Raw genomic sequence first — 11,833 nt, 5'->3', positions numbered from 1 at the left:
CACAGCGACTTAAATTAGTTATTGTTTTCTCTTCACAATTGGGTTCTTTCTTTTGTTTTAGGGATGTGCAGATACTATGCCCTGCATTGCCTCTTTGTGTTTAGTTTGGGTTAGTTATTCTGTTCGCTATACAGTTATTTAGGTTTGGTTTGGTTCAACTTTGAGACTTGTATATGGTGTTAATGTGTTTATTTCCTGTGGTTCTTTTGTTTAGGTTTAGCACTTTGTTTTAGTTTTTCGGAGTAGCGATAATGTCTTCAACTGAAGTAGTGTTTATAATTGTCATTTCTGTCCAGTCAATGTGTGGTTTTTGTTGAGTACTAATGTGTTTTTGGTTTCCCTTTATTTCTGTTATAATTACTGTTTTTCAATTATGATTATTTGGGGACTACGTCAGTTGTAAGGCATTCGCTGCACTGTCTGGCTAAGCAATAACTTATATTTTCTGGTCCTTGTGTTTGTGCCTGTATTCATTTGCTGGAGGTTTCTACGCGCAGGGTCGTGGGTTTATAACTTTAGGTGCAAGACCTAAAGTGCCGTTGTTGGGTACGGATTAACACCAGCCCACCGTTACTCCCGGGGCCAGTGTTTAGAATCCGTTACAGTTGGAACGAAATATAACTTAAATAATAATCCACCAACATGTCCCGCAGATTTGTCCATTTTTAAAAAAAAGTGTCAGACTAGCAGCAATATTAAGTTTAGTAAAATGACAAGAAGGTCTTGATAAAATTAAGTGTAGAATATAATAACATAATATATGTGACGTTAAATTATGAGCAAAACTAATTATTAAATAATTTAGTAATATCTGCGTTTGAGTTCGAATATGTTTTTAATGTTGGAACGAACTATAACTTAATATATTTAACAACATGTCCTGCAGATTCGTCAATTAAAAAAAGAAAAAGTGTCAGACTAGCAGCAATACTTAGTTTAGTAAAATGACAAGAAGTTCTAATTGTGGAATATAATGACATAATAAATGTGACGTAAAATTATGAACAAAACTAATAATTAAATCATTTAGTAATAGCTGCATTTGGGCTCGAATATATTTTTAATGTTAGAACGAAATATAACTTAAATAATTCGCCAACATGATCCGCAGATTCGTCAAATAACAAAAGTGTTGGGTATTAGGTAGAACTTTATTGATTGTTTTTTTCCAAATTATCCACAGAATATAATGCAATTTTTCATAAAGAATCTAAATAAAATGCAGAGAAAGAACAAGATGATACAATCTAAGTCTAAAGATAAAGAACATGGATCAAAGAAATGATCATGTATCAAGATTAAAATGTTTGGATCTATTTACTTTGGTTAAATCCAGCAAGATTAGTTTGGGAGGATGAATTATTATTGATATTGCATTAAATATTATCGAGAAAACCTTAGTTGACCAATTAATAACATTACTAAATGAAACAGAAAATAAATTAAATTAGCTTCCATAAACATTGTCGTCTGTAGGAATTAGTTTTGTTATTCTTCAACCTTCCACAAGTTTTAACAGTTCAAATGTATCATGTTTATTATTTGCTGTATATTTTCATAAGTAATTGTAATCATCTTGCATTTTGAAAGACAGTAGTGTTACAGTAATTAAACGATCGTAGAGACATTCAATATAATGTGAAAGATAACAAATAACAATGTTGGCCATTTAGTAAAAAAGACAACATTAATTGTTGATAAAAACATTTTTTATTACGTCTAGATAAGATCACAAAACCATTTAAACATACAGTAACCATGTTCTCTCATAATGCAAAACACTGTATTTGACATTTTCCTGGAAAGAGAAACAACATATATGGTCCCACAGTTAATAAAACATTGACCAACAATTGAGTCACAGTTAATGATTTGTTCAAACCTCTCACATCAAGTAACTTTCAAGGACATCACGGATAGAAGCGACCACTCCCCGAAAACTAGATTTAGTTTTGTGTAAATCTCTTGGATTGAAAATAATTATGATTTAAAATCATATGTTATTTTATATTTAGGTGAGAATGTTTTCATCTTCTCTGCAATATATGTTTTGCTTTTGTGCAGGATTACAAAAATCATTATCATCCAATCACAGACAAAACAATTGTAAAAAGAAAGTTTCTTTATACATTTCTTGAATTAGTCTTGCACTGCTAGAGGAGAACAACATGTATTATTATAAATCAAAGATGTAACCTGTATTTTCCTTCAAATGTATTTGGCTGTTGTAAGGTTTGTTCCTTCAGAAATAAACCAAGACTTTCCTGAAAACTCCTTCTGATCTTCCATCAGGGGAATAACAAGCTGCTCCCTTGTCATAGTGACACGATCAGTTCTACTACTTTGAGTCTCTAAGGTAAGGTAAGGTAAAACTTTATTGATCCCTCAGCAGAGTCTCTACCACCTGAGTGAATAAACACACCCTTCACTTAAGCTGCTTGTATATTTGATGGCTACAGTTGAGGTAGAAGAGTGGAAATACTCGGCTCCTTCTTTATGGCGTTTAATTTGTGTCTATTTGTTGAGCGTGTGAACAAGCTTTCTCCGGCCTCTGTGATTGGTCGGTTCATTGGCACGAATGAAGCTCTGAGTAGAAGTTGATGGTAAAGATGGAGTCGATCACTATTACAGCAGTCGAAGCTACACAAAGTGAGATTTATTGAACGTGAAATGGATTTTTGTTTGTTTAAAGCACTTTCTTTTTTGCTGGAGTAAAAATGAAAAATCAAACTGTCACTTACATGCAAAACATATTCTCAGGAGCTCAACGTTTATAACTACACGCTCGACAAATACACAAATAAAACACCATACATCCTTCACCTCGACAGTGGAAGACATGTCTGTCCATCTGAAACTCCTAAGATATCGTAAGATACTTCCATTGGTCTCATGTAAATATTAACAGTGGCAACTTTCTATCTGTTATTTTACTGATATGCTGAAGTTTATTTTTTAATTCTCAAAATGTCTTCTTCCTTGTTCTTTATAATTCAAGAGGACAATTCAATTGTTTAATTGGGTCATACTTGAAAAAAATGTGGATTCTGATGTCCACTGGATGTAAATCAATATTTAAGCAGTATATAATAAACACGTTTTTAAAATATCTACATTCTTCTTTCAACCCCATTAAATCAAAGTCCATCTCCTCACAGGCCCACATGAAAATATACATTATCAAAACATTTCAAAAACAGACAAAGCCTCATTAAAGGTATTTGGGGAAACATCCGTCCATCTCGATGAGCTCGGGCCACCGGTGGTACTTGTTGACGTTATTGTCGTTCTTGATGTGCTGCGTGAACAGAAACACAATCGTCGTTAGGAAGTCGAATCATTTGTGTTCCATATTCAAGGATCCCCACCTTCTCGAAGAGGCTCTTTCTCACGGCTCCCTTCCCCCCCACGAATATCCAGTTGTCTCGAAACTTCAGGGAATTGATGTGTGAACTTCCCATGTCGCTGAACAGCTTCCTCGCCTCATCGGTTAGTCTGTAGTGAACATGTGTGTCGTGTAAGGATTGATTGACAGCTGCAGTCCATGATAAAGGTTAACAAGCACACACTGGAGAGAGAAACATGGCTCAGTGATAAAGTCAATGTTTATCATAGTATACATGGTTAAAGAGCAGCTAATGTATTGATTTAAGCGTCTCTCTCTCTCTCTCTGTTTGAGTTTAAGCCCCGCCCACTTAAATCACTTGATTCTGGAGATGAAATCTTGTTGACCAAAACCACCCATACTCTGCCGTTTTAATTGTACTATTCATTAGGGTCGTGGTTGTTAAACAAAAATCAGTCGTATGCACATGAGATGCATTTGTTTCGCCTGCTTAACCAATCACTGCCGTAGACTGATGTTTGACCCGCCCACTTAATGACAAAATGTGTATTCATGCGTAAAATAGCTCCATTCTTTGACAAAAATTTAATCAGGAGTCATTTATTTATCTTGACATTATATATATACACAGTATATATACATCTCCACACATTTATTTATTCAATTTTGTTACGTATTTGTACATTTATTTACAAATAAGTCTTTATCGTCCTTCATAGTTTCATCCATGATTTTTACTCAAACTATATATAAAACGACAATTTGCTTGAGTGAGTGAATCAGGAAAAGATGACATTAGTTTAAAAAAAAGTTCATTAATAACCCTAAGTTACATCTTCTGTCCTCGAAAGACACAAAACAATGAGCTAGTAGGCCGGTGGACACGGGTAAGTTAGTAACAACACAATATAGCCAGTAAAACACAACATAACGGGCTGATAGCAAACCGTTTTCATCAGAGGACAAAACAATGTTAGTAGGACAGAAAAGATAGACAAAGAGAATGTAGTGGGTTATTTGCATGCAATGATAACAGATAAAGTTCTCAAAATGCACTGACTTGGTGGACGGGTCGTCGAAGGACGCGATCAGAACCGCAGATCCTTGCTCCAGCTTCTTCAGCAGCTTGATCAGCGGGTTCACATCTGCACACACACACAGTTGGTCACGACCTTGTCTGACCTTGCATCAGTGACCTCGTGACCTCAGACGTACCACCGCTGTACATGTTGAAGTGATCCGTCGTGATCAGCCGCCCGTCGCGTCCTGTCAACGACTCCATCATGTCACAACTTTATTGAAAAATAAACGTTGGCTCAGACTCACCGTTGAGAACCACTATATTGATTCCTGGGCCGGCGTTGTTCAGACTCCCGCCCAGAACCCTGAAGCGATGTCAAAGTATGATCTCGTATAAATGGTTCAAATGCTTTAACAAATGTATTTTGTATTTATTATTAATTTACATTTACACTTCCCTCCTTTTTGTGTATATATTAATCCCTCAAAACATTTTTTTTTAAGTTATATGAAGAAATGTTTTGAAAAAAACTGATCTATACAAGAATAAAAGTTCAGTCTCATGGACATGAGATGCATTGATTGCTTTAGTTTGTTTCGCCTGTTTAACCAATCACTGCCTTAGACTGATGTTCGACCCGCCCACTTCATTTGCATACGTACAATGAAATGTCCGAAAGTATCAATGACAAAATGTGTATTTATGCGTAAAATAGCTCCATTCTTTGACAAAAGTTGAATCAGAAGTCATTTATTTATTTTGATATATATATTTTTTACTCAAACTAAATAAAACGACAATTTGCTGGAGTGAGTGAATCAGGAAAAGTATTTTGTATTTATTATTAATTTACATTTTCACACATTTCCCTCCTTTTTGTGTCATTTTTTTGTGAATATATTAATCCCTCAAAACATTTTTTTGAAGTTAATTATTTTAGGGATTTTTTGTCTTTTCTTGACGGCCCCTAACAACAGTCACAGAATCTAATGTGGCCCTTGATAAATTCTAATTGCTCTACTTTCTTACAGTTGGTTGTCGACGCAGATCTTCGGCGGGACAGCGTTAGCGGCGCCGCTGCGGATAAAGAAACCCAGATGATGCTCCGGACAGACCGGCCTCAGACCACAAGGACCTGCTGCCTGGTCTGGTTTGGTTCCGTTGCTGCGCTTCCTGACCAGCGGCATGAGAAGATCTTCTGGCCTCAGCTCTATGGAACACGTCAACGGGTCAAGAACGTGTCAAAGGGTCAAGAACGTGTCAACGGGTCAAGAACGTGTCAATGGGTCAAGAACGTGTCAACGGGTCAAGAACGTGTCAACGGGTCAAGAACGTGTCAACGGGTCAAGAACGTTTCAACGGGTCAAGAACGGGTCAAGAACGTGTGAACGGGTCGAGAACGTTTCAACGGGTCGAGAACGTTTCAACGGGTCGAGAACGTTTCAACGGGTCGAGAACGAGTCAACGGGTCGAGAACGAGTCAACGGGTCGAGAACGAGTCAACGGGTCGAGAACGAGTCAACGGGTCGAGAACGTGTCAACGGGTCAAGAACGTGTCAAGAACCTGTCAACGGGTCAAGAACGTTTCAACGGGTCAAGAACGAGTCAACGGGTCAAGAACGTGTCCACGGGTCAAGAACGTGTCAACGGGTCAAGAACGGGTCAACGGGTCAAGAACGGGTCAAGAACGTGTCAACGGGTCAAGAACGAGTCAACGGGTCAAGAACGGGTCAAGAACGGGTCAAGAACGTTTCAACGGGTCAAGAACGTGTCAACGGGTCAAGAACGTTTCAACGGGTCAAGAACGTGTCAACGGGTCAAGAACGTGTCAACGGGTCAAGAACGTGTCAACGGGTCAAGAACGTTTCAACGGGTCGAGAACGTTTCAACGGGTCGAGAACGAGTCAACGGGTCGAGAACGAGTCAACGGGTCGAGAACGAGTCAACGGGTCGAGAACGAGTCAACGGGTCGAGAACGAGTCAACGGGTCGAGAACGTGTCAACGGGTCAAGAACGTGTCAACGGGTCAAGAACGTGTCAAGAACCTGTCAACGGGTCAAGAACGTTTCAACGGGTCAAGAACGAGTCAACGGGTCAAGAACGTGTCCACGGGTCAAGAACGTGTCAACGGGTCAAGAACGGGTCAACGGGTCAAGAACGGGTCAAGAACGTGTCAACGGGTCAAGAACGAGTCAACGGGTCAAGAACGAGTCAACGGGTCAAGAACGGGTCAAGAACGTTTCAACGGGTCAAGAACGTGTCAACGGGTCAAGAACGTTTCAACGGGTCAAGAACGTGTCAACGGGTCAAGAACGTGTCAACGGGTCAAGAACGTTTCAACGGGTCAAGAACGTGTCAACGGGTCAAGAACGAGTCAACGGGTCAAGAACGTGTCAACGGGTCAAGAACGTGTCGTCCACTCAAGGTTTCGGCTTCGTACCTCTAATGTTGTCCAGTTTGTCCAGGATGAGCAGGACGGCGACCACCAGGCACGCGAATATCAAACACCAGAGCGAGAGTTCTGCAGAGATAAATGTTTTTTTCCTTCATGAAACATTATCTGAGTGACGCTGATGAGTTGCAGTTTTGTTTGTGAGTCAAAACGGTCAGAACAGGAGTCCGTTCCGGTCGCTCCAACACGCCGTCACTTCCGGGTCTTGATACTTCGCTTCGTGGAGAGAAAAGGTCACTGCAGAGTGTCACGGGTCGTTTATTCGCCGCTTCAAGTCAAACAAAATACAAGCTTTACGATCGATCGGTCGCGCTTTCTGCCCGACTTTACAATTCAATAGTCCCGGGAGAAACGGTCTCGAAACTGTAGAAACATCGCGATATTTAAGGCAAATTTCCGGGCCGAGAGGTTCTCCCCTTATCATCCTTCAAGCTTCCTGTGCCACGATCCCCTGTGGAGATTCCTTCCTAATTTGCTTCCTTTTCTAATCATTCAAATGTTCTTGGGTGGGGGTTCCTGTCTCCTAGCCCCCCCCCCCCTCACAGATGTGTCCCGCTTCGTTCTTTTGATCTACGACCCAAGGTGTGAAAGTGCAGACAAACAGACGTTTAAATATATATAATTTTTTATCTAACAGAGTGAACAACAACAACGAAGTAGATTCCAACCCTTTATTTTATGGAATGTGACATTTAAAATGTCGCTATTTAAGAATGTTGCTGAAAAGTCAAGGTAATTATAGCGTAAAAGTTTAACATGTGACCTGAACTGGTTCAGTGAGAGTGTCGGTCGATCTCTGCTGTCGCTCTTAGTAACATATGTTCAAGATTGTGAGTTTCATGACTTAATTATGCAGAAATCTCACTTGTTCGTTAACACATTAACACTGTGGTAAACTGCAGCATGTCATGGGTCTGCCCCGGGGCATCCTCAGACTTGACCTGATGACCTCACAGGGCAGGCGTCCATTAGACACCTAGTTAGATGCCCTTGTAAGTAAATTAGTCAGTAATATTTGTAGAGCACTTTTCTAGACCAGGGTCAAGGACTTTACCAATCAAAACAAAAATGATTTCTCTCCTCTGGTCCAGAAGTTCAGGAACCATCAGTAGATTCTGATCCACAGACCTCAGAGCCCGAGCTGGGGTGTAAGTCTGGATCAGATCACTGATGGAAGGTCTGACCATGAATAGATCTGAAAGTAAGAACCAGAATTTAAAGATGATCCTGAAAGAAACTGTCAGCCAGTGAAGAGTTTGAAGGAGAAATGTGAGTTCTTCTACTAGAGCAGCCAGTGAAGAGTTTGAAGGAGAAATGTGAGTTCTTCTACTAGAGCGGCCAGTGAAGAGTTTGAAGGAGAAATGTGAGTTCTTCTACTAGAGCAGCCAGTGAAGAGTTTGAAGGAGAAATGTGAGTTCTTCTACTAGAGCAGCCAGTGAAGAGTTTGAAGGAGAAATGTGAGTTCTTCTACTAGAGCGGCCAGTGAAGAGTTTGAAGGAGAAATGTGAGTTCTTCTACTAGAGCAGCCAGTGAAGAGTTTGAAGGAGAAATGTGAGTTCTTCTACTAGAGCGGCCAGTGAAGAGTTTGAAGGAGAAATGTGAGTTCTTCTACTAGAGCAGCCAGTGAAGAGTTTGAAGGAGAAATGTGAGTTCTTCTACTAGAGCAGCCAGTGAAGAGTTTGAAGGAGAAATGTGAGTTCTTCTACTAGAGCAGCCAGTGAAGAGTTTGAAGGAGAAATGTGAGTTCTTCTACTAGAGCGGCTCAGAATTCTGGCTGCAGAGTTTAGTATGAACTGCAGGCGAGACACATCCTTCTGGTTTAGACACTAAATAAACTGATACAATAGTGTCAACGACACAAACGCATGGATTATAAGATCCAGATCATGTTAACTATTATGAACTGTTCAATTCAATTTTATTTAAAGTGTCTTATCAAAACAAAGTTATCTCAAGACACTTTACAGTTGAAGTAAGACGATAGTTAATAAGGAAAAACAGATCCCAGCAATTCACCCAAAATTAAACTTGTCTACCGTCTACACTAGAAGTGATATTTACCGAGAACTTTGCTTGTTATTCTTTAAACTTCTGCTACAAACAAGTTTAAAAATAGACCTCATGTCGAGGCTTCAATTAAAAACGTCCCAGACAAGCACCATTTGGATGTTTCCAAGAGTCTTATTGGACGAAGATAAAGAAAACCGAGCATCAGTCACTACATTAAAATGAACATACATTTTAGCCTAAAACTCGGGATTATTCTGAAAATAATTCCAACCCTTAGTCAACATGATGGCCAGTAGAAAATGAGTGAAGTTTGGGATATAAAACACCGTAAATCAAATAATTATTGTCATTATTATTACAGATATTTGGGAAGTAAACTACGGTGAAGTTGACACACAGAAGTAATACCAGTAGTAGGAGTTGAAGTAATACAAGTAGTAATTGATGAATACATATTAATAGTAGTCAAAGCACTAGTGAAAGGGGAAGTAAAAACACACTAGTAGTATCAGAAGTAGTAGTGGTAGTAGTACAATAAGTTGATTTTCAACTGAAAATGAAAAGACAAATCTTTATGCCAAATGTGTCGCTTTATGAATTATATTCTAATCAAAAACCTGAAAACATGTCTTGTCGCCTCAAACGACTCATAGACGAGCAGACGTTCTTTTCCTGGATGCTGAGCTTCTCACGCTCATGCAGTCCAGAGATAAGAGTCACCTGGAGCAGATATTACAAATCAACATGGTCTCAGACTCAGAAGAGCTGATCCTCATCCTGACGTTTGTCTGAAGACCCTTCCAGTCAAAATATGAAACTCATATCATATGACGTCACTATCGTTAAGTTGTTAGTCACTAGTTCTAGTTAAGATACATGGTATCGTTTTCATAGAAGAAACTGAAGGAAAAGTTAATGAGTGAAAAGTTGAAAGATATTTTTTATTAAGACTCTAGAAAATATTGCTGATTTTTAAAAGGTACTGTCAACAGAAGCTGTAGTTTTTAATTCATAGTAAGAAATAAGATTTTAAAAAAAAGACATTTTATATCTAAATGCAGAATTAGTTTTTAATATATCATTAATTAATTACTGCTCTGAATAATGTATTAGTGTCTTTTTAAACCGTCCATCTATAGACACTGGACCAGCTATTGGGAAATATTATGTTACGATGAAAGTGACAAAAACAGGAATCTTGACATATTGGACTCTTTAACCAGAACCTCAAGGTAAGTAAGTACATAAGTAAGTACATGAGTAAGTACATAAGTAAGTACATAAGTAAGTACATAAGTAAGTCATATTTGTACACAAACAAACAATGATTCGATCTTCACTAACAAACTATGTTTCAATGTCTCCAACAATAACTTAACAACTTACTTTGACACCTTGAACGTCTCATTCTGTCTCTTGAACGCGGACGAGCACGACCCTGATGACGTCACTGGACGTGTGTTCACTAAACAGCAGTGGTGACGTCAGAGGACGAACCTAAACGAGGCCATACGTTGTTACTCCCTCCAGAGAAGTTTCTCTCATGAAAGTGTCCAGACAGGCTCGGGTAGAACAGTCAGTGGAGGCAGGTGCAGGTGCAGGTGCGCAGGAGCAGGAAGCGAGACGCTCACCTGCGCCGCTCACCTGGCCCCGCTCACCTGGCCCCGCCCCCTTCCTAGATAATCCAGTTCGCTCAGTTCGCCTCAAGAATCTTGTCTGAAACAAGTTCCTCCAGGTTTTTTATAACCGCTTATTATTCACAATTTCAATGTCGACGGTTTTTATGAAACACAAGAGTCTGTGACTCAGACTTTAAACTTTTATTGAAAATAAACTTTAAAATGTGAATGTTTTTTCAACTATGTTGCACTTAACCTGTGACGCCTGATACCTGATACTTCTACTACTAATACTATTACTACTGCTGCTACTACTACTGCTAGTATTACTAATAATATTTCTACTGCTGCTACTACTACTACTAGTATTACTAATAATATTACTACTGCTGCTACTACTACTACTAGTATTACTAATAATATTACTACTGCTGCTACTACTACTGCTAGTATTACTAATAATATTACTACTGCTGCTACTACTACTACTAGTATTACTAATAATATTACTACTGCTGCTACTACTACTTCTGCTGCTACTACTACTACTACTAGTATTACTAGTATTACTACTACTACTGCTGCTAGTATTACTACTACTACTACTACTACTTCTGCTGCTACTACTACTACTAGTATTACTACTACTACTACTACTACTTCTGCTGCTACTGCTACTAGTATTACTAATACTACTGCTGCTACTACTACTACTAGTATTACCAATACTATTACTACTGCTGCTACTACTACTAGTAGTATTACTAATACTATTACTACTGCTGCTACTACTACTACTACTTCTACTATTACTACTGCATCTGCTGCTACTACTACTACTAGTATTAATACTACTATTACTACTACTACTTCTGCTGCTACTACTACTAGTATTACTAATACTATTACTACTGCTGCTACTATTACTACTAGTATTACTACTACTATTACTACTGCTTCTGCTGCTACTACTAGTATTACTAATACTACTTCTGCTGCTACTACTACTAGTATTACTAATACTATTACTACTGCTGCTACTGCTACTACTAGTACTACTAATACTATTACTACTGCTGCTACTGCTACTACTAGTATTACTACTACTACTTCTGCTGCTACTACTACTAGTATTACTAATACTATTACTACTGCTGCTACTATTACTACTAGTATTACTACTACTATTACTACTGCTTCTGCTGCTACTACTAGTATTACTACTACTACTTCTGCTGCTACTACTACTAGTATTACTAATACTATTACTACTGCTGCTACTGCTACTACTAGTATTACTAATACTATTACTACTGCTGCTACTGCTACTACTAGTATTACTAATACTATTACCACTGCTGCTACTACTACTACTAGTATTACTA

General features: G+C 38.6%; 1 protein-coding gene across 1 annotated transcript; it reads right to left on the bottom strand.

Annotated features, from left to right (window-relative positions):
* Positions 1–1,697: 1,697 nt before the first annotated feature.
* On the bottom strand, positions 1,698–10,473 carry LOC148074475 (protein FAM3C-like). Its single transcript, XM_087797952.1, has 8 exons — positions 10,216–10,473; positions 6,808–6,888; positions 5,397–5,577; positions 4,673–4,731; positions 4,562–4,612; positions 4,407–4,491; positions 3,369–3,495; positions 1,698–3,298 (listed from the first exon to the last, which is right to left on the bottom strand). The coding sequence occupies exons 1-8, from the start codon at positions 10,235–10,237 to the stop codon at positions 3,212–3,214; spliced, it is 693 nt and encodes a 230-aa protein (XP_087654078.1). The 5' UTR covers positions 10,238–10,473; the 3' UTR covers positions 1,698–3,211.
* Between the last annotated feature and the right edge of the window lie 1,360 nt (positions 10,474–11,833).

This window comes from Callionymus lyra, chromosome 8 (genome assembly GCF_982586985.1).
Source record: "Callionymus lyra chromosome 8, fCalLyr1.hap1.1, whole genome shotgun sequence".
In the NCBI taxonomy this organism is placed as follows: Eukaryota; Metazoa; Chordata; class Actinopteri; order Syngnathiformes; family Callionymidae; genus Callionymus; species Callionymus lyra.
This window is presented reverse-complemented; position numbering and strand designations above follow the sequence as displayed.